The sequence below is a fragment of the Cornus florida genome, unplaced genomic scaffold (genome assembly GCF_030987335.1).
Source record: "Cornus florida cultivar Cherokee Brave unplaced genomic scaffold, ASM3098733v1 CherokeeBrave_3.0.0_Hap2_Chr06, whole genome shotgun sequence".
Lineage (NCBI taxonomy): Eukaryota > Viridiplantae > Streptophyta > Magnoliopsida > Cornales > Cornaceae > Cornus > Cornus florida.
The window spans coordinates 82,643,172-82,667,318 of record NW_026775576.1 but is presented as its reverse complement, the minus strand read 5'-3'; the positions used below and the strand labels follow the sequence as shown (position 1 = coordinate 82,667,318).

At 40.2% G+C, this 24,147-nt stretch overlaps 1 protein-coding gene and 1 long non-coding RNA gene across 2 annotated transcripts; one reads left to right on the top strand and one right to left on the bottom strand.

Moving 5' to 3' along the window:
* Positions 1-806: 806 nt before the first annotated feature.
* On the bottom strand, positions 807-3,719 carry LOC132312378 (patellin-4-like). The gene is made up of 4 exons (XM_059810726.1): positions 2,347-3,719; positions 1,927-2,051; positions 1,707-1,848; positions 807-1,377 (listed from the first exon to the last, which is right to left on the bottom strand). Exons 1-4 carry the CDS (start codon positions 3,526-3,528, stop codon positions 1,111-1,113), a joined length of 1,716 nt encoding a protein of 571 aa, XP_059666709.1. The 5' UTR covers positions 3,529-3,719; the 3' UTR covers positions 807-1,110.
* Positions 3,720-22,141: 18,422 nt separating this feature from the next.
* On the top strand, positions 22,142-22,954 carry LOC132312377 (uncharacterized). Its single transcript, XR_009483254.1, has 2 exons — positions 22,142-22,395; positions 22,784-22,954. It is a non-coding gene; the product is annotated as an uncharacterized LOC132312377 (long non-coding RNA).
* The last annotated feature ends 1,193 nt before the right edge of the window (positions 22,955-24,147 follow it).

Here is a 24,147-nt window from a genome sequence, read left to right as displayed (position 1 = left end):
CGAGGATGACATTTGCCAACTTGCTGCCCACGCATGGAAGCTTGCCGGGCACACATTCTTGGAGGCCAAGAATATTGATGACGTCATGGGTGATGATTGAGCCACAAAAAATCAACAGTTCTTGCTCTTGATGATCCTTGATCTAAGTTTTGTCCCTCTATTTGCTTTTACTAACTATGTTACTTGAGTTTTAAATTGGTGTATGCTCATGGAATACATTTGGGCTTGGTAGAATGTAACTAAGACCCATTTATTATACATGACGAAAATTGTAACCGATCTTCATCTGCTTTGTAAGTAAATAACGAAAAGAAATAGAAAAAAAAGAAGTTAATGACGAAAAGATTACTTTTTGTTTATAAGTGTTGCTAATTAGGCCTTTTGGCCTTTATCTCTCTGTCATTAACTACAAAACCACAAAAATAACACTTCCATCTCATTTAGCGGTGCCTTTGAAATAAGGCTTAAGTGAGCGCAAATCAGTCAAGAGTCTACTAGTCAGCCGTAGCAAACACGAATATTTGTTTGGCTCTCAATAATTTGGCTCAGCCAACTTGGAGTTTGACAGGGGTGGCATGCCCACACGCGTGAAATATCAAATATACCCTTATATAATTGTCGTCTTAATTTGGACTACTTTGATCCGAACATATTCTTGCCTTAATTTTAGATATTTTATTTGGGTTTACCCGATAAAATAAGAAGGGTCTCGTCTCACAGATCATCCTTGATTTCGAATAAGTGTGATCTAACATCATTCCGACGCCTCAACAATTTGATTCTTATAATAGTCAATAAGGAAAAATAACATTCATTGCAAAGCTTCGTGAAGACATACAAAAAAGAGGGTAAAAATTTGGAAGCCTGGGAAAAAAGAAACCAAAAAATAATAATAATAATAATAATAATAATTATAATTTTATTTAGAAACTGAGAATTGGAACAATAAATTCACATATATAGTATGGGTGCTGTATCCACCTCCTGGAAATGGTGTCATCATCACTCTCTTACTGAACCTAAAGACACCCAAAAACTACTACTAGAAGGAGAATCAAACTTATTCATCCATATTAACTATACTTTTGGAAATTATGTAGTAACAAGTTCTCAAGAGGAACTGGATTTGTTCTTGATCTTGTATCGGTATATAGCGCGTTTCTTCTTGTTGAATGATCCATTCTCAACTGTGAGCACAATCTTTCCCGGTTCACTAGTGCTTGTGAAAGAGTTGCGAACCGATCCTTCCTGTGAACTCATCTTCTTCCCCTTCTTCACTATCAAGGTATAAGAACCCTCATTTGCTGGCACAAATTCCTCCCTGTAGTTAACTTCCCAACCTAACACAGTCAGGTCCCACATCAAAGTTGTCCCAACCTGTGTTTCCAAACACGAAAGAATCACATTAATTTGAGATCAATTCAAACCTATAATAACGGACAAGGATCCTCTAAGTCGAATCTCTCTACATTATATTAAGTTGTATCGTTAAAAAATTGATATCTGACATTGTTTAAAGATTCATTACTTACAATTCATCACATCAGTGGAGATCCATTCAAACATTGTTTCCTAAACTATGCCATTTCAAGCATTTCATTTAAAATTTCAACTTACGATAATGTAGATAACGGTGAACTTAGAAACATACTTAACACAAAGAAATGAAATCTATAACTTTTAGTGTCATATAAGTATTCATTTACCTCTGGTAAATCTATCTCAATAGATTCACTTAATCCAGGCTTAACAATGATCTCGAAAGCACCATCTTTAGTAGAGAACTCATCATCGTTATCCCGCTTTAACCCACCATAGTGAACTGGGATCTCTGCTGCAGGAATGTACCTGCAGTGAAAGCATTTAGACTTCGTTACAATGGCAATTACTCACCCCACAACACACACAATGAGAAAGTTTTCTTACTTGAGAAGGGTGTCTGCGACCTTTGAAGGGCGAGCAAAGACAAATTTGCTCTTTGTTCTTTGGGTTAAGAAAGGCGATAGGAGAGCAATGAAGGCATAATACCAGAAAGGTACATTGATGAAGATCTACAATAAACAAAAACACACACACACACACACAATGACCCCATTAGATGTCACACTTGTATGAAAAATTACAAGTTATTAGGACTTTGGAAACTCAAATGAATTGATGTCAAATTTAGATGCTACATATAAAAAATGCCCCACCAAGTCATAAAGTGAATCAAATAATGAAATCTTGGAAAAATTGAAGGATTGAAGAGAAGAAGTGCAAAGATGATCTTCCAAATTCTTCATAGTTAAAGCATTAGGAAAAATTCAAGAAACATAAAATGAAATGGGCAAGGAAAATGCTTACATTCCTTGCCACAAATTCAGGATAATTGTCCTGGAGAAGTCCGACTGCTCGTCTAGTGACATGCCGAAGCTCCTTCCTTCCTGGTCCCGGGGTGTTCTTGAGATCATTGATTTGGAGGAATGAGGATACACCACCAGGCTTGAAATCGAGCTCCCGAATCCCCTTCTCCATCAGCTGAACTCTCCACCTCAGAAACTTCTCCTGGTTCTCTTCACTCCCAAGTGTCCTATTGTAAAATTCATAATCCCCAAATACCCCATAAATGTTATAGCAAATAGGATGGCCTTCGCGGTCCACGCCACTCGTGTAGGCTGTGGAGCCAAATTCAGCCCCCAAATCTTCATCCAATAGAGAATCCATCTTGAAATCCTTCCTCCATTGAAGGGTATCCCTCAACATCTCAAAAGCCTCATCAACATCAAAATCTCTAGCCCTCAAAAACTTCAGGAGTAAGACATTGGTGTCCTCATCTCCCTTGCTAGGCAATAATCTCACCCCCCAAAGGCTGATATCCTCGTCTATTTGAATCACTTTCTCCTCAACAATCACATCTTCATCGGTTTTCTGCTTCTCTTCGCCTTCGGTTTCCACTTCATTGGCGGGCTTTTCATCTTCTTTCCCTTCTTTTACCTCCATTTCTTCTTCTTTCCCTTCTTTTACCTCCATTTCTTCTTCTTGTTTGGCTTCATTTGTAGCCAAATTTTTATTCTCCTCGCCTTCTTCTGCTTGTTGTTCTTTATCTTCACTTTCCTCCCCTCTCTCATTCTTCTCTACCTCTTTTTCTGATGAATTAGTCTTTTCAGGCTCTTCAACTTTGACCTTCCTCTCCTTGAAGAGCTTGTTCCCTAAGATTGCTGTTTCGAGCATCTTCTTCAGCTCCATCAACGCCTTTTTCTCGTACCCTCTCAGATCAGAGACAAAATCGCTCTCTTCCTTGAATGTGTCACTCCTTTCAGTCAGGGAAGGCGACGAAGCCTCGCCTGATTCGCCTTCAATTTTCTTCTCCTCTACTATCTCGTCTGTCTTGGGCTCGTCTTCTTTCTTCAATTCGTCACTCTTTTCTGCAACTTCCGCGTCCTCCACAGCAACGCCTTCGTCTTTGGCTTCCTTAGATGGATCTTGTTCTTGAGAAGCCCCGACTTCGGCCATCTGGGTTGATTCTGATGTCTCATCCACAGCCATGGTTGAAGTTTCTCAGACAAATCGAGTAATTTTCTGTTGTTGAAGTTGGAGAGAAATAATAGAGAAAAAAGAGAGTCTCTGACTTAAGATGAACAGTGAGAAAGAAAGAGGGCGAGAACACATAATCCACAAGTTTCCCCTGTTTTCTCTCCTCTGTTTTCTCTCCTACATCAGTTTTGTGGGAAGAGAGAGAGAGGGGGGTTTCTATAACGGTCATACAGGAGTACCACTTGGAAAGCGGTAAAAACTACCAGCAACTTGGAAATGACGGTTTAGCCCAAAGACTCTACGCCTTTTATTTATTATTATTTTTTCTCTTCAATATGTTTAAAGTGTTCATTGTTAAGTGTTAACCATTTAATTTTTATATTATTAAACTTTTTTATTATTTTCTGTATTTGAAAAAATTGTAGGACAGTGATATTAGGACCTCTTATTACAGAGACATGGATTTTCAATCAGAAGCATATGGGATCATTTCATTATATAATTGCTGAAAAAGGTAATGAAAAGTGTGGTTAGCATTGAATTTTTTAATTTTTTTCCTTCTCAATCTGTAGTTATTTTGTTTATTTCCATGTTTGTGGATTGTGAAATTTAAAATTTAATGTCCATGTAATAAAAAAGAGTTAATATCCGTGTAATAAAAGGGAGGTTAGGGATTCGAACTCAGTGGAGGTACAAGTATGTGAAAAAAAAATAAAAAAATAAAAAATAAACAAACCGCGATCCCGCCCTAACCCATGTAGATTTTCTTCACACCCTCATTGCTTTACACACTTTACTCTTGCTCACGATTTTCTCAAAACGCATCTACATAATAAAAAAGTGTTTACTGAGCAACTTTCCATCCCTGGCCGAACAACATTTCAAAATGCGTCTACGTAATTAAAAAAGTGTTAGGACAACGTCATAAGCATGAACGAAGCCACTCACAAGCTAGTGAGAGCAATTGCCCCAACTGATTTATTTATTTATTTATTAGTAATATACCTTATTAATTTCTATTATATATATATACACACACCTACAGAATTACACTTGCCCCCGCACAATTTTTTGACTCGTCCCTGATCATAGTACATTGTCACACCTTTATGAAACCGTCAGATTACATCAAGTAAATATTTATCAAAACTAGAAAAACCACTTTCCAGAAAAAGAAAATTTCAGCCATAATAATTACTCAATTCTCACTATCATTCATAATAATCTCTACTTCTTTTGTACAAGTTCTTGAAGTGCATGTATAACACCTACAAGGACAAGTTACGAAAAATTTATACAAAAAATGCGTTGATCAGCAAGCTTGGCTAGAGATCTAACTGAACTCCATAAAACATTCTTCATAAAACTTTCACCATACACGAAAAGAGAAAGAGGAACATCCAGCCAAATTTCCGTTGCATCATTCAAACACCATCTTCCATGTAAGAACATGTCCACTCACTCTGTCCCAATTAAACCACGGAATCTCAACCACATGCTTGCTGCTTCATCATTTGAACTCCTCAATGTGAAAAACGTACATAAATTGGCATCTAAGCTGGTTCATCATTCAACAACCTATTTTTCCCTTCGTACTTGTACTCATCTTTTGGCAGATTCTTACGCACCTTTAACTTTACTCTCGAAAGCTGTAAGCAAGCAAAGCAAATCAGAAACTGAGCAGCTAGGAAGTCTAAATAGACCATCTAAATGATCTTTTTGATACCGGAGATAGCAGATACTGAATAACCCCACCTCAGAATCAAAATGATTTGTTCTTCCACAGTTTGTCCCGGGGATAATGTTGACCTGCCTAAGAACTAGACTTTGCATGTTACAGAGGGCACATGTTAGCTCATGAGTCATGATGGGTAACACAGCTAGAACTTCCTTGCAGTGGCAAACAAAATCCAAGACCATCAAAATGAGTTGTGGAAAATAAAGTATCAGAAGTTTAACAAGGACAATTAACCTTTGGTTAACAGCTCTAGTGATACATGGTCCCAAACAAAGGCACCAGACAGCATGGCGGTGAGGCGGTCCAATCCAACAATTAGACAATTATCCAGGAGAACATGCTCATAGTTCACTCCGGAGTTGGTACCATCACGAAGGAAGTAAACTCTATAAGTTTGTCGAACCACTTATGCATAAATGTACAAGTCAAGACACCATAGTTTAATTTAAGGTAAGCAATCATAGCAAAAACTAGTCGAAAACAACCTGACTAACCAAACTGTTTTTTCTCTTTCATCCATTAATCAATTATTTGCTGAAAAGAAGACAAATTAACCATCATTTCAACTACAACCCCTGTAGGATTCAAAGTATAATGCCAAACAATCCCTCCCTTTTTTTTGTTTCTTAATCATTGACATATACATATATAGTGGTCTGGAAAGAATAACAAGAACGGAAAAAAAAAATATATATATATATATATATATATATACACACACACACACACACACTATTCTGCCAAGAATGTGAGCTTTGCATTCGCAGCAATTTATTTAGCTAATAAAAAAATATAAAAGCCTTCCCTTCTTTCGGATAAAGGGTAGCTAGACGTCGCGATATTGAATTGCTAGCAAATTAATTGACAATCGGAATCAATTCAAAACTTTGACACTTACTACACCTGAAGCAAAAAGGTTCTTCACTTCCTACATCACTATATCCTCCATGGATTTACAGTAGTGCCCTTTAACCCAAAAAAATAAGTTACTCAATATGGAATATTTAAGTGCCCAAATAGGAGCAATGTCCCCTTCAAAACAAACACTGTGTCAGGCAAGAATTATAAGTGCCTAAAGGAGCAATGTCCCCTTCAAAACAAAAACTTTGTCGGGCAAGAATTATCATCTTGTTAATTGTCCATCTGATTGACTGCTTGAGCAGCCAAAAAGCATGTATAAAGTGAAGACATCCAACTGTTTTGTATCAACAAAATCATTAATGACCAAATTAATTGATAATCTGAATAAATTCAGAACTTTGATTGACAATCTGAATCAATTCAGAACTTTGACACTTAAAGACAGCCGAGGCAAAAAGGTTATTCACTTTCTACAGTTACCAGTTCAAGATGCAGATTCAATTTCTCAACTTTTATATAATTTCCGTGCCTCATTTCTGCTGATTACAGCAATTGCTTTATACATGGTAAATTTTAGCCCTTTTGGCATAACTAGAGTGATTGGTTTGAAAAAAGAAAATGTTACTGTTCAAAAAAAAAATTTGTTTATTTATTTATTTTAAGTAAAGTATATTATAAAAGCGCTCAAACAGGGAGCAACCCATGTACAACTTTAAGAAGACAAACTTTTAAGCTATCAAACTATCCAAACTCAACTATATCCTCCACGGATTTACAATAGTGCCTTTTAACCCAAACAAATAAATTACTCGATATGGAATATTTAAGTGTCCGAATAGGAGCTTCCTCCCCTTCAGAACAAAAACTGTGCCAGGCAAGAATTATCATCTTACTAATTGTCTATCTGATAAGCATTATTGACTGCTTTAGCAGCCAAAAAGCATATGTAAAGTGAATAGACATCCATCTGTTTTGTATCAACAAAATCCTAAATGACTAAATATTCAAGACCAAGAGTTATTTTTATCTTTGTCTTTCTATTGAGTAGGGAGCTACTTCTCTTTCTACTCATTCGTTCTCATTTTGCCAAAAAAGAGAAGGAAAAAACAAAAAGAAAAAGGAAAAAAAGTGAGTAACCTGATAGAGCAGGAATTGAACCCAGATCAATGCAGTGTCAATACTCTCCTTGACAAAGAAGTAAATGCAGTAAAGCCAGTGCTAAATGGCAGGAGTTGATTCTAATACATATTTCCAAGGAACGCCGTCTTGTGGCACATATTTGCATGTGAAAAGAGATAAATTTTAAAGGAAATAGCAAAAGAACCCACACGAAGTTCGAAATTCATGGAATAAATCTGCATTATGATTTAGGGAAAAAAAAATTCTGCATTATGCAACACAAGAATTAATATTAATTCCGAAAACAACAGAATAGATTAAAAAAAGAAGAGAAACAAAAAAATATTGTTCTGGTGTGTGCAAACTGCTCCTAGTCCTGAAACTAAAGGATTTGGTAACAGCAGAATAATTCTGGAAAAGCACCTGGAAGCCAAATATGTTCAGAAAGGGAATCCTTTGATAAAGTTCCTCTTTGAAGTTTCAGCAAGCCGCTTGACATCTCTTACATTTTTGTAGTACGTCATCAATTCTTTTGCAACTTTCTTCATGTGCCATTTAATAAATGCTTTAATAAACCGCTCCTCTTTCATTCTCAATGCCCTCAACATTGCAGGTCCTTTAATTTGTGGAACAAGACCCAAATCCTTTACTATCCCTGCGAGAAGAAATCTGGGCTTCAACACAGCCTCCAAATTACACGTCAGCAGAATTGGATAACCAAGGACTGTACTAGCAGATAGCTTTATTGTGCCCAACGCACAAGTCATGTTCCTCTGAACCTTGTCAATGGAAAATGTCAACACCAGAGAAGAGCGTCCGAAAAGACCCAAAACCTCATCTTCCGAAAACCCAAACTTCTCAAAGTTTGCCACCTTCTCACGAATTGTCTCAAGTCATGAGATTGCAGTGAGGGTGACCACATATTTGTACATTTTGGCATCCTTAGAGAGCCCAGTCTTCTGTATGTAATTTATCTTTTCATGAGTGAATGAGGATTGAGGAATTAATGTGGGACGAGACAGAAGCATGGGAATCAAGTCATTTTTGCTAACACCCATTCTCTCATATGTGGCAATGATGGGTTTGATCATATTATGGAAGTCGTAGGCGAGGAGGGAAGGCGTGTAATGACTTTGAGAAGCATTTGCCTCGATCCAAACAACGCTTGGAGATATTCCAGGCGCTCATCGAAGCATTGATTGATGAAGCAAGTAAGGAAGCAGGGGCAACAGTTGATTCTTTTGACAAGGTCAGAAGCTGTGAGGCCCAAGTTGCTAAGTATGCTGAGCTTGGATTGTAGCTTTGTGAGATCAGCGTTACAAAAAGAAGGCCGCTGAAGAAAAATCTTTGATATATCAGTTTCACTACAACCCAATCTCCTAAAAACATCAATGGAGTCCTTAGGGTGGTCTCCTATATCTTCCAAAGCATTGCAGTTGTGGTTGTTTTCTAGGGTTCCAGTGAATGGGGGAACCATTGCGGTTGTGGTATATGCCGCACTGCACTGGTCCACCATAAATTGGGTTTTGCAAATGGGGTTTTCATATGGGAAGCATTGAAGGGCGAGGAGACAAATTTCCGAGGGACTGAGAATAGGAGCGGAGTTGGATTAAAGCATTGAATTTAGCTTTCATATTGTAATGTTCACTGTTAAATCACCATGATTTAAGTATCCTATGAACTTTCAACAATATCTAAGACCACAATCAAAATGGAACAAATTGGGCATATTATGGAAAATGGTTGTTTCTTTGAGAACGGATTGACAGTCTAACTGAGTAACAATCAAGATTCAGAACTTGCTGAGCATTAAACAGTACCCTACAATTAATGCCTATACCATTTAAAAGGATTGCATTGAATCAAACTCTATCAATGAAAACCATACTTTTAGCTCCAAGTTTATTAATCAACTTTGCATCTGAACAAGCAGGATAAATTTAGCTATTAAACAAATTATACAGTGGCCAAAATTGGGGAGGGAAAGAGCTCGAAGAGAGAGAAAAGGAGAGACCTGAACTTGCCCTTATTGCCGCTGAGGAGTTAGTGAGTGTAGGTGCAAAATTTCGCTCAACCAATAATGACTGAGAAAAATAGAACAACTCACTCAAAAACAATAAAAATAAATAAGAACAATGTGCAAAGAAGTGTGGAATTGCTTGATCCTTTATTGGAGGTCTTAGCCTCTATTTATATACAAAAGATTGCAAAATTATGGTAGGACTCGCGTTGCTTGCCCTCCAATTCTTTCTATATAATCATTCTTTTCTAATAGAGTTCTTTCCATTGTTGAATTTTCCATACATAGAACTTGCCTTGTACAGAACTTCCTATCCGAATTTTCCTTCTACGGTAAATTCTTCAAATGGTAGGATTTGTGCATTCTTGGGCTGAATATATTTTGATCCGGCTGGGCTTGGGTAACAGGCCGGATGTTAAATACTCATATCTGGGCTGACGACAAGCTGGGCTGATGGCTTCTTGATTCGGCCTTGATGGAATGGTCTTGGGCTGTAAATACCCTCAACTTGGGCTTGAGCATGATGGGCCTTATATGTCCTTGGCCTGTAGATATGGGTAGTGGTGACGTGTGCGTTTTTTATTGGAGGGAGTTTTTTTCCCTCCACACTTTGCCCCAAGTTCCCTTTTTAATTGAGTGACGGCTCCTATTAAAGAGGGAATTGAAACCGGTTTTCACTTTGCTTCAGAAACGGTTCGTGGCCTTTCGTTATTACTTCCGTCGCACCAGATTTTGCAAGAGTTGCATTTGCCCTTGCTGCACTTCTGCGTCCTTCATTTCATCGTTTCCTTCGCTTTGTCAGGTTAGTCTCGCATCTTTCTCTTCAATCTTTCATTATGAGTACTTCATCTACTCCCGAACGTGTAGACCTTGGGGATTCTGAATCCACACCTTCATCTTCCCCCATTCGCATTAGGGCTCCCCCTCTTAGGGTTTCTACAGATCGCCCTTCGTTGAATCCTTCAGGTACTTCCCCTCTTCCAACCGAAACATCCACCTCAGGCTCTGATTACGTTCTTACCCATGAAGAGAAGAAAGCAATCATCTCTATTCGCCGCATCAAATTCTCTATTGCTTCGGTAATGGAAAAATTTGATGTTCCTGAAGGAGTAGACATTGCAGAATATCCCGAGGGTGCCGATTTCACCTCCGGCGAGGGAATTGAGGAGGATGAGTTGCTTCTTTCTGTAGGGCACCTTAACGCCCTCCGATTCCCTCTTCATCCCTTCTATCATTTAGTTTTCAATAAGCTAGGTCTTGCCCCTCTTCAAGTAAATCCCAATTTCTTTCGCATCCTTTCGGCGTTGTTGGTGCGCCGGAAATTAGAGGCTTTGGATTTGACCCTTGCCGACCTTCTGCTTACTTATAATATATCTAAGCATGGGACCGAGCCTGGTCGCTTCTTTTTTACCTCTCCCCTTCATCAAAGGATATGCACGAACCTTCCTTCATCCGAAAAGAAATGGAAAGAAAGGATGGTTGTAATTAAAGGGAAATGGTTCGTGTCTCAATCAATTGCGCTTCCCATTCCGCGCAAATTCGGAAAATTAGGTATATAATATTTAACCTCCCTTCATACCAAGTGTTCTGGCTGTTTTCCTTGCCAAGTCTTAATATTTCGCCGTATTTATGAATTTCTTGGTGTTTTTTCAGCTACATTCCCGGCCTCCGCAGCAAGGAAGAGACTTTCTTTTCTTAAGGAACGAGTCTGGAGTAACCCCTCGCCTATCGAGGACCTGCTAACTTCCTCCAACCTCAAGGACATTACTTCCAGTGCCGTTGCTGCAGACCTCATGGACCTGGCTTTACCATCATTTGACAGTTTCCCTATGACCGAGGAGGAGATACGGCGGGCTGAGGCTTTAAAAAAGAAAGCCGGAGATGCCCAACCCTTGGTCGTCATTGGATCAACTGAGGATGAGGTGGAGGTTGAGGAACCACCATTGAAGAAATCTCGCCTCAACCCCTCTTCCTCTGGCAAGGGCAAAGTCCCCTCTAAAAGCAGAGGAAAAAAAGCTGGGGAGGCTGAACCTGAAGATGAAGTCAGGGCCTTTGTTCTTGCTAAGACTGGAGCTCCTTGGACTCCTTCCTTCACCAGGGCTGACAGGTCAGTCCTACACTCAGGGGATTCTGTGGTTACAGACCCTTCAGCTGCACTGGCGGTGGCTCGAGGAATGTGGCTCCCAAAGGACGAGGAAGCCATCAGCCAAATGGGGTTGGAGCAACTACTCCCCTCTGCCCCAGTCCGGGCCATAGAGGTTCGCATTGCACCTTCAGAATTATGCTACTCTTGCCTGCTTGTGTTTCTATTTATGCTTATATTTGCTTTCCTGTTAAACAGAGTCTATACTGCACCATGGCCCTCTGCGCCACTGCTGAAGCTCAATCCCTCTCCATCAAGAAGTTGGAAAAGGATCTTGACAATGCAGAGAAGAGAGCCACTACTGCCTTTACCAATCTGAAGATAGCTTCTGAAGCCAAGGATGCGTATAAGAGACAGTTGTCAGCCTCTGAGGCTAAGGTGGATTCTCTTCAGGCCGAGGTTCAACGCCTGACCGAGGCTCTTACTACTTGTTTCAAGGCGGGGAAGCAAATGCAGGGGCGCTACTCCTGTCTGGCGCACCTGGCTAGTGCTAAGGCGTTCCGGTCTGGTTATAATCAGGGCTCAGGCCCTAAGACGATGGATCCAGACGCCTTTGACAAGCAGGTGGGGGTGCACTTCCCATATGATGAAGGGCCAGAGGCTTTGGAGGCTGAAATTCGTTTTGCCGAGATGGTGAAGGCACACCTGAAGGGTACTCCTAGCTCCCCTGCTCCTGCGGCTACCTCAAGTCCTAATGTAGTGGATGCTTTTGAATCTACTCCCTTCGATCCGAAGAGGAAGTAGAACTATGTATTTTGTTTTTATGAACAGCCTGTTTTGGGATAATAAATATAACTTTTCGTTTTAGGCTTGCCTGACTTGTTTTTGCTGTATGCTCTTGATATATTTCTCTGACTGGTAATGTGTTTAAACACTAAACATTGTCTTTATACTTCGGATTTATGCTATCCGTGAAAATGCAAGGATTGTGGGAAGAAGGAGATCCTTTTAACAGTTTAGTTGATATAGCAGGATGAGTCGTATGGACAATGATTTAACTGTTAAATGAACCTTCCTCGCCTTCTACTTGCCTTCAGTATACATACTCTTTCCTTCTCATGTGTTCCTGATGTGGGGTGGAATATGATGAACTTATGACATATCCGCATACACAAGGTATTAAACACTTGGAGTCCGGAGGAAAGAGTTCTGATCTGAATAGGACACTTAGGGTCCGAAGCTGCCTCGGATATTCAGGATCCGAGGCGAATTATACATTCCCTGGCGTGGAGCCGGAGGGGGGTTTTGCCGAACCGAATACGTAGGGTCCGAGGCGAGATTTTCGCCGAGCCGAACACTTAGGGTCCGAGGCGAATGACCTATTCTCCGGCGCTGAGCCCGAGGGGAGGTTTTAAATGAATCACTCCCCGGCGCTGAGCCAGAGGGGAGGTTTTGCCGAGCCGGACACTTAGGGTCCGAGGCGAGAAAACTACTCCCCAGCGCTGAGCCTGAGGGGAGGTTGTGCCGAACCGGACATTTGAGGTCCGAGGCGAATGAATTACTCCCCGGCGCTGAGCCCGAGGGGAGGTTTAAATGAATCACTCCCCGGCGCTGAGCCAGAGGGGAGGTTTTGCCGAGCCGGACACTTAGGGTCCGAGGCGAGAGAACTACTCCCCGGCGCTGAGCCTAAGGGGAGGTTGTGCCGAACCGGACACTTGAGGTCCGAGGCGAATGAATTACTCCCCGGCGCTGAGCCCGAGGGGAGGTTTAAATGAATCACTCCCCGGCGCTGAGCCAGAGGGGAGGTTTTGCCGAGCCGGACACTTAGGGTCCGAGGCGAATGAATTACTCCCCGGCGCTGAGCCTGAGGGGAGGTTTATTTCATATTTTTCCTCAAATCACTTATTATGAGGCTGAAGACTCAAAAATGATAGGAGGCCAAGAAAGCGAGTAACAGTGGCTGTGAAGTTCTCCATTTGTCGACTTTAGAGACCTGCCTCCACTGATACTCCCTTCTTGGCAGCCAAATGTTGTGGACCGCGCATATATGAACCGCATTTATTCTCTATTTCTATCCGATGTGGGACATAGACTAAATTTTGTCAAAAAAGTCGGTGTAAGGAATGCCTCTGGTATTGAGCTTGACAGCTTTAAATACCAGTGGGCCCTCCTTACACCGTAATTAACTATTTGAATATTCCCATATATAACAGAATGTAGCACATACTGTTTTATCGATGTGGGATAGAAAGTTTTAAGCACAGGCCATAATTCATGTGTTTTGTGTCTTGTGTGCTTGTTGGTTTTTGTGTTTGTGTTTTGTTCGTTTTTGTTTTTGTTTTGTAAAAATCATTGTTTTGTGCGACTTGGCATGCGCATAAAAATTGCGCAATCATAGAGTTCGTATGACTCCCCATTTTTATAAAAAGAAACAAAAACAGAGGAGAGTGATATTGAATAGAGAAGCAAAATAAAGAAAAGTTTGGCTAACTGCGGACATATTCAGCCTTATTTGTGAAGAACTTATAGCAAAATTGACAAACTTAACTAATGGAAATACCTTTTCAGGTGTATTGCGTTCCAAGGACGCGCAATGGGGTGTCCGCCAGCTTCGGCCAAACGATATGCTTCTTTCCCCACTACTTCGGTAACTCTGTAGGGTCCGGTCCAATGAGGTTCCAGTTTCTTTACATGAGCTGTCTCCTGCTTCAACACCCAATCGCCTACCACAAAACTCCTGATCCTGACGCGTTTGTTATAACTGTTACACACCTGTTGTTGGTAGGCCGCGAGTCGAATTGCTACTGCATCTCTCCTTTCGTCCACCAAATCAAGGCTATGTTCGAGTTGTTGCTCATTGTTCCCCTCCAGCACCAAGGATGTCCGAAGAGTTGGGATTATGGACTCGGTAGGAATGACAGCTTCGGACCCATATGCCATAGCAAATGGGCTTTCTCCCGTGGGTCGTCTTGGAGTGGTTCGATAGGCCCAAAGCACTTGAGGGAGATTCTCGTACCACTTTGTCTTCAATTTCTCCAATTTTTTCTTTAAGCACCCGAATATCGTCGATTAGTTATTTCAGCTTGCCCATTGCCTTGTGGATGACTAACTGCAGCCAACTTTTGCAAGATTCTATGTTCGCTAAAGAATTTCCTTGTACTTCTGTTATCGAGGTTCTTACCATTGTCCATTACGATGACTTTTGGTACCCCAAACCGGCAAATAATGTTGCTCCAAATGAAATGCTTTACTTCTTCGTGGGTGATGCTAGAGAAGGCTTCAGCTTCCACCCACTTGGTGAAGTAATCCGTAGCCAGAAGCACATGCTCCTTTTTGTCCATGGTTTTGGGCAATGGTCCTACTATATCAATCCCCCATTGGGCGAACGGCCATGGATTAGCCATGGCGTGCAAACCCTCGGCAGGTTGGTGCTTTATTGGACCATGACGCTGACACTTGTCACATCGTCTTGAGTACTCCTCGGCATTCCGAGCCAAGTATGGCCAGAAATAACCTTGGGTCAGAATTTTGTGTGCAAGGGATCTTCCTCCGGAGTGGTTTCCACAATCTCCTTCATGAACTTGTTTTAGAATTGTGAGAGCCTCAGTAGGGGTTACACACTTGAGATAGGGACCGGAGAATGACCTTCGGTATAACTGGTTATTGATGATGGCATACTTAGCCGCGGTAAGCCTAAGCTTCCTTGCCTCAGCTTTCTGATTCGGGAGAACCCCTTCCTTGAGGTAGGCTTCGATTGGATCAATCCAGCAGGGCTCGCGTGGTACTTCCGGGATCACCATCACCTCTTGCTGGGGATTCATGCTAGGTCCTTCGAGAACATCGATTGGAACAAGCCGAACCAATTCTTCATCTGAAGACGATGCGGCTGCGGCCAATCGATCTGCTTCGGCATTTTCATCTCGTGGTACCTGATGGAACTCGATTTGATCGAACTCTCGGATAGCACTCTCTACAGCATCTTTGTATGACTTCATACGTTCCTCCTTGGAAGAATATTGCCCTGTCACTTGATTGATCACAAGTTGTGAATCACTAAAAACTTTTAAACATCGTACCTGTAGCTGTTTAGCTAGCCGAAGTCCGGCGAGCATTGCCTCATACTCGGCCTCGTTATTAATAGATGGGAAATCTAGCAGAATTGACTGCTGCAGCTTGGTACCCTCGGGTGTTGTGATGTCAATACCAGCCCCTGCCCTCTTCCGGTTGGACGAGCCATCAACTCGTAACTCCCAGTATGGCTCTGGAAGTGTCGGTTCCTCAGGTTGATCTTCGTACTCTAGTAGGAAATCCGCTACCGACTGCCCCTTGTGAGATACCTTCGGTGCATAGGTGATGTCAAAAGAGCTAAGTTCAATAGCCCATTTTGTAATTCGACCAGACAGGTCTGGTTTAGCTAGGATAGCCCGTATAGGGTAATTTATAAGTACCACTATGTTGTGAGACTCAAAGTAATGTCGAAGTTTCCTCTTGGCATAAATTAACGCCGGGATTACCTTTTCTGTCTTGCTGTACCGTGTCTCGGCATCCGTCATAGTTTTTCTTGTGTAAAAGATTGGGTGCTGAACCTTGTCTTCTTCTTTGATCAACACTGCACTTGTTGCTACAGCTGATACTGCCAGGTACAGGATGAGAGTGTCTCCGGGCGTTGGAGCAGAAAGGATTGGGGGTTTTGCCATGTAGCTTTTCAATTGATTGAGAGCTTCCTGCTGCTGAGGTCCCCACATATCTTTGTTTTTGGATCGAATAGCATCAAAGAAAGGTTTATACTTATCAGATAATCGGGATATGAACCGGCTGAGAGCCGCAATTCGGCCGGTTAGAACTTGCACTTCCCTGAGAGTTTTCGGTTCCTGGTTCTGTATGAGTGCCTTTGCCTGAGCTGGGCTTACTTCTATTCCTCTTTTATTTACGACGTGCCCAAGGAACTGTCCTGACGAAACGGCGAAGGAGCACTTGGTGGGGTTCAGCTTCATATTGTATCTCTTGAGAGTATCAAAGACCTCCTGGAGGTGCTTCGGGTGGTCCTCTTTCCGTATACTTTTAACCACCATATCATCGATATAGGCTTTAACTGTATTGCCCAGCAGATTACTGAAAATTTTATTGACAAGTCGCTGGTAGGTGGCTCCGGCATTCTTTAGACCGAAGGGCATCACTCTGTAGCAGTAAGTGCCCGTTTCTGTGATGAAAGCAGTTTTCTCCTCATCTTCAGGATTCATGGGAATCTGATATAGCCAGAGTATGCGTCGAGGAATGTGAGCCTTTCATAACCCGTCGTAGCATCCACCATTTGATCAATCTTGGGCAGAGGAAAGCTATCTTTTGGGCAAGCTTTGTTAAGGTTGGTATAATCTACGCACACCCTCCATTTCCCATTCTTCTTTTGAACGACTACTACATTCGAGAGCCATTGTGGGTATTGCACCTCTCGAATGAATCCTACTTGTAACAGTTTATTCACTTCCTCGGCTATTATGCGATTGCGTTCAGGTGCGAACCGTCGGTGCCTCTGTTTGACTGGCCTGAATTCTGGGTTAACCCTCAGACTATGGCATGAGACTGTAGGATTGATCCCCACCATATCTGAGTGATCCCAGGCAAAGACATCCGAATTGCACCGAATAACCCTGATCAATGCTTCCTTCTCTTCGGCTGTGCAAGATGAGCCAATGTAGGTGATCTTCTGAGGGTCTCCGAGGACTACCTCTACAGCTTCGAGGGACTCCTCGGTAGGTGCTTCAGCTTCGGCTTCTTCCTCTGCCTTGAGATACTTGGGCAGAGGATACTGTAGCTGCTATTTGATTGCTTCTTTGGGATTCGCCTCTGACTGAGGTGATTTTGACACTTTCTTTGCTTCGTGTAGCGTTAGCATGTAACATTCTTTGGCAGCAACCTGATCTCCCCAGAGGTCGATGACCTCCCTGCCATCCGGGGATAAACACCTCATTACTTGATGAAGTGTAGAAGGGACTCCATTCATACGATGGATCCAACCTCTTCCCATAATGAGGTTATAAGATGGATGAATCTCTGTCACGACGAAGTTTTCCTTTAGAGTTCCCTTTGCTGCAGTAACGGATAGATCGACCACCCCAAGCGGATTCACCTTAGTACCATCAAATCCCATTAGGGGGCCGGAAGTTGGCCTGATGGATGATGGTGGAATCCCCAACTGATCAAAAGCTGTTTTTGTAATGATGTTGGCGCTACTTCCCGGATCTACCAGCACTCTCCTGATCATGTAATTCGCTACCAGGAGGTTGATGACCAAGGGGTCCTCATGCGGGCGCTGGACTCTAGAAAGGTTATTGTTACCGAATCCAATGTTGATGCTGCCTGGTGCAACTGTGTTTACCGAAGACAACCTGCGTAACTTATGAGCCTCTCGCAGCCTGGATCTGTACAACTCTTCAGATTCTTCATCATCCTCTGACCTTCCGTGTATAGCATGGATAACCTTTACCTGACCGCTCTCTACCCGTCGAGGGTTAACCTCCCGAGGTTTTACGTGCTCCTTTGTGGCGAGATACTCCACCAATTCTCCTCTCGCTATCATGCTTTCTACTTGTCGCTGTAGGGACCTGCAGTCATTGGTGGTATGCCCATAATCTCTATGGTAGGCGCAATGTTTGCTTTTGTCCCTCTGCTCCAAGGGTTGCTTCATGGGCTGAGGAGTTGCGAACCTCGTCTTATTCTCTTGGAATAGGCGCGCCAAGGTAGTACGGAGAGGGGTAAGCCTGTCCTCTGTCCTTCGCCTTTTCTCAGACGCTTGGGTGACTTATGTGGGGGTATGAGGGACCTTCTGCATCCTTGTGCTCGTAGCTTTCTCTCGAGACTTGTTTTCCACCGTGACGAGGGTAGCGTGCTGTGCACGGTGGGCTACGTTTTCCTCCAACCGGATGTAGATTTGTGCCCTAGCGTTCAAAGTCTGCATATCCGGGGGGGAATATTTGACTAAGGATGTGTGAAACTTGGTTCCCTGGATCATCGCCAACTTAAACGTTTCGATTGCCGTGGCAGGATGGCAATCTGCTATCTCCGAGGCCTCCATGTTAAACCTGGATAAAAAATCTTGCAAAGTTTCTCCCTTCCTTTGCCTTATGGTGAAAAGGCCGGCGATACTTTTCTTCTGCTTCTTATTTCCGCAATACTGGGCTAAGAACATGGTGCACAAGGTCTCATAGTCAGGGATAGACTTGTGTGGCCTATTCCTGAACCATTCTAACGCTGCTCCGGTTAAACTGGTAGGAAAAACCTTACACATCCACGGATCGTTATGATCGTCCAGTGCCATCTTTTGCGCATAATGATCAAGATGCCGAGAGGGGTCTCCTGCCCCATCGAACTGGGTGAAGGATGGCATAGTGAACTTCTTCGGCCTCTCCACAAGGTACACCTCGTCAGTAAAGGGGGTCTTGACCAAGGAAGTCTTGTGCTCTCTAGCCATCTCGGCTGGTGTCTGGACTCTCAAGAGTTTCTTTTCGTCGAAGGCATCTTGTACACGTGCGCCATCCGGAACGCCATTGGACCATACGGTAAGCCTACGGCTGGACTCGGCCTGTTCGTCCTGAGTGCGATGCGGGAGATTATCCGAAGCAACCGCCTCGGACCTCGTCCCTTGCTTTTGCTGAACCTCACTAGGTCGAGCCCCGTTGGGTGGTGTCTCGTTGGCTGGAGGCTCGTGAACCGGAGGTAAATTCCGGGTGGGAGGTGGTGCCGCAGCATCGCCTGGTGGTGGTTGTGGCGTTAGCCTAGCCATGGCCGTGTGCAGCGTATGAGTCTGCTGCTGAAGCGCAGCTATCTGGGCGACACTCGTATCGTTTGCTTGCCGGAATGTCTCAAATTGGTGCAAGAACTCTTCTCGCATCTTTTGCATCAATTCTATCTGTTGATTCATTACTGACTCTCCGTTTAACATTCCAGACACGATTAAAGGATTTAATTTGAAGAACAAGTGGGAGTACATTTCTATACGCTTCCCACAGACAGCGCCAAAGTGTAGGTGCAAAATTTCGCTCAACCAATAATAACTGAGAAAAATAGAACAACTCACTCAAAAACAATAAAAATAAATAAGAACAATGTGTAAAGAAGTGTGGAATTGCTTGATCCTTTATTGGAGGTCTTAGCCTCTATTTATATACAAAAGATTGCAAAATTATGGTAGGACTCGCGTTACTTGCCCTCCAATTCTTTCTATATAACCATTCTTTTCTAATAGAGTTCTTTCCATTGTTGAATTTTCCATACATAGAACTTGCCTTGTACAGAACTTCCTATCCGAATTTTCCTTCTACGGTAAATTCTTCAAATGGTAGGATTTGTGCATTCTTGGGCTGAATATATTTTGATCCGGCTGGGCTTGGGTAACAGGCCGGATGTTAAATACTCATATCTGGGCTGACGACAAGCTGGGCTGATGGCTTCTTGATTCGGCCTTGATGGAATGGTCTTGGGCTGTAAATACCCTCAACTTGGGCTTGAGCATGATGGGCCTTATATGTCCTTGGCCTGTAGATATGGGTAGTGGTGACGTGTGCGTTTTTTATTGGAGGGAGTTTTTTTCCCTCCACAGTGAGGAAGCAAAGAATCGCAGCTAAGAGAAAAGAAGAATGAAGAATAAAAAGCAGAGCACCAACTTAGGGTTTCTTGATGGCGGTCGTGGTGATTCCAGTGCCGGCCGTCGTTCTCTTGTTCGTCTCTCTCCATATAAATGTATATGCATCACTTCATAATCATAAAAGTCGATTGTCAAATAAAATGTACAACCCAAAGTATATATATATAATTTATATTATTATTTATTATATAAAAATAATTTTTAAAATAATATTATTTATTGAAGTAAATAACATTATAATAATTTAAAATAAAAATAATTTTATATATAGAATTTTAAGTTTAGAATTTTATTGGTATATTTTAATATAGAATTATTGCTATGTATTTATTTAAATAAATTATATATTTCTTTCGCTAATTAAATTTCTTTATATTGAACTTTTAGCATTTTCTATTACTATATTATTATTAGTATTTATAGATTTTTTTTATTGAATTAAATAAATAAAATTTTTAATATTATATATTTCCTTCTCTAATTAGATTTTCTTTTATTGAATCATAGTAATTTAATTTTTAAATATTATATATTTTCTTCGCTAATTAAATTTCCTAATACTATATTATTCTTCTTTTAAATTAGAGAAGGGAACTGTAGATATTAATAAATAAGTATTCTAATAGTATATATTTTATTCTCTAAATAGATTTTTATTTATTGAATTAAATATAAAAATAATTTTGTATATAGAATTCATAGTTTAAAATTTTATTGGTATATTTTGATATAAATTTTTTGGTATGTATTTATTGAAATAAACTATATATTTCATTCTCTAATAAGTTTTCCTTTTATTGAATTAAAGATTTTCATTTTTAGATACTTTTTTTCATTTTGAATTTTAAAAAAATAGAACTATAAAAAAAAATTAAAAATTACACGCCAATAAAGCGATATTATAATGATGAAAACGTCCCTTAATATTAATTTAAGAAAATTTAGATTTTCTTTAAAGTGATTTTCATTTTTAAAAAAAATTTACATTTTTAGTTTTTTTTTTTTTTATCTTAATAAAATAGAACTTTAAGAAAATTTTAAAAATCACTCACAACTAAAGTGATGTTATAATGACAAAAATGCGCCTTAATATTAATTTAAGAAAATTTCGGTTTCCTTTAAAGTGATTTTCATTTTAGGTTTTCTTTTTTATGATAATTGATCCAGTTTATTTTCATTTTGTCATGGACGCACCATTAAAAAATATATATATAGAAAATTTTAACACTATGCCAAATGAGTTACTTATATTTTTTAATTTTATATTGAAAAGGTTTTTCGTCATTATATTAGATAATGAGGGAGATTTTATGTCTAACTTTTTTCTCTTAAGGAAAGAAAAATCTCCACCGACTGCAATGGGGTACTCATTTCCGGGAAGCCAATGAAAACGACAGCTTAGCTTTCTCTTTTGCTCGCGACCGGGTTCAAACTTTGGCGGAGTCAGAATTTTAATTTATGGGGCACAATGCTAAGGGAAAAAAAAAAAAAATATATATATATATTTAAAGGAGTAGAAGAAGGAAAAAAAAAAAAAAAAAAAAGGAAAAAATAAATAAATAAATAACAACTTAAAAAGGAAACAATTAAAATTTAATTTAACAAAAATTAACTCTTTTTTTTTTAAGGAATTTGAAGAGTAAATTAGGAAAAAACTAGAAAAATAAGAGATAATTTTAAAAACTTGTAATGTTACCAATTTTCCTATTTTCTATTTTCTGGAATTTATTTGATTTTTTTCTGGATTATTTTAATCCTTGCTTCATTTTGCGTGTCACATGGGCACCGAGGGTCGTTTCCGTCATTTTCTTGAGCCGGGAATTTTAGAAATGTAATTTTTATTTATTTTAAGTCATTGGAGGCGACGGGGTTATTTTTAGAATTTTTTTGGAAGTCAAGACGATTTTTGGGTTCGGGAACTCGTCCCGGTTTTCTCATTTAAGTGAGGGGCGTTGTAGTCATTTCCCATGTATTTATATATTTGTGTATCTATTTTGGTGGGAGATATTTTAGGGACTTTGTTGGTATTGCAATGGATGTTAAAGGACAAAAGAGTAATTAACCAAAGGTGACATCACATATCTCTTGACAAGTGGCAAGTCATGGACCATAAGTCAAAAGTTAACCAAAACATTTCATTTCTCTCTTCTTTTTCTTCTTCTTCTAGTAGGCATAAAGCTCTCTCTCTCTCTCTCTCTCTCTCTCGTCAACCTTCACTTTTTCACTCTATATCTATCTATAGACACTAAATGACTTACAAAACTTCAAGCTTGCTTTTAAAGTGAGATTTTGATGAGACTATTGATGAAGAAGTGATAAGCTTGAGAAAAGCTTCTAATTGAGACCAATATTGCAAGGGGTTTAGGGAATTTCAAAATTTGGAGCCTTAAGGGCTTGTTTGACTAGCACACTTTGAGGTATGGGTCGTCTAACTGTGTATTTTAAGTCTTTATAAATGGTTATTGTGTTTCTCTTTAAAAGCATGCTAAAATTTTACATGATTTGGTTGGATTGGATTATAAGCTTGGCCTATGATTATTGCTTGTTAAGTTGTTGCTTAAATTGAAATCAATATTACCTATGTGTTGCTTGGTTGTTAATGACAATTTCTTGTTAAATTGTTGCTAAAGTAAAGTTATTATTCAGCTTGTAATAGCATGTAATGATGGAAAAATGTGTTGAAAATTTATTCATCTTATTGTGCTCTTTTGTGTATGTGTCATGCTTACTTGACTTGAGGAAATGCTATATAGGCATCCTCTACTAAGCGGTAGTGCTCACCCCTCTCATCTTAAACATTTTCAGGATTTTAGGAGCTGCCGAATGGATGAGTCGCCTTCACATACTATTACGTAGTTAGAAAGTTTAAAAAATGAATTTCATATAACCATACTCAATGTAATTGAATTCAATTTGATGGATAAAGATGTATTAATCTCATTATGTTGTATGAATATTATCTTATCATTGTAAGCATGTTTATGAATGTTTTGGAGTAGATTTTTAACCATATTAGATGTCACAAAAGAAGCCATGGGGTTGCCAAGTAGTTCAGGCCTTTAAACAGTGAGAAAATCGCAATTCAGGGCCATTTTGGCCGATCGGTAAGCTATTTCGGTCAACCGGTACCATTTGGAATTGAAACCAATAGCCTCGGACACTCCAGAGCCTTAACCGGTCGACCGGTGGGTCATTTCGGTCACCGAAATAGGCTCCATGGTCTGCCGAAGTGTAAACCGAGACAACTTTGAACCTTTGACTTCAAACGACCATATCTCACTCATTTTAACTCCAAATTGAGTCAAATTTAAGTCTAAATTCAAGGATTTTAAGTCAGTTTTCCAATGAAATTAATTTCACTCAAAACTTTCAATCGTACAGAGAGTTATGACCTTTTTAGTGTGGACTGCTCCAAATTCCTTTGAAAACGAAAGGGGGCAAATGTGTGAAATCTTCATCCTTATGTTCTGGACCTTGTGTCATGGGTTTAAATGACCCGTATGACATGTGTTGACACTTTTTAGACTTATTTAGAGTTATATGATTTATTATCACACCTTAGTTGGCCGTTTTACTCTTGGGTCAGGTTCGGGTATGGACTCGGTTAGCGATTCGGACCCATGGGTTCTGGTCGTTACAAAACTAATAATTTCAGGGGGGCATTATATAAAAAATTTTATATATATACCTATAAAATATAAAAAAAAAAAAAGTTCTATATGTATAATGGGCGGGGCCAGGCTAGAGGGGGCAAGTGCCCCCGGGCATACACTGGCTCCATCCCTATGTTCAAACCCCTCCCCGCCTTCAAATGAGACGAACACGGCCTAGTTTGCATTCGAGGCAAACTTTATTCCATATATAAGTATGTGTGAGTTTTCTTACAAGCAATCAACTGTTCAATGTATTCTCTAAATTGCAACAGTTATCACTAGGTCAACAAATCTGTCGGAAAAAATAATGTACCAGGAATCACAAAGCTGTGTGGTTGCTTGATTACGTAAACCAATTGATATTCAATGTCTTATAAGTTCGAGCTGGTAACTGCTATTGATCTTAATATAAAGTATTTCGATCAAAATTATGCAAGTCCAAAAAAATTTACTTAAAAAAAATGTTGAAACAAAATTGTCCATGATCTAGATTTTCTCCTCACTTTTTATATAATA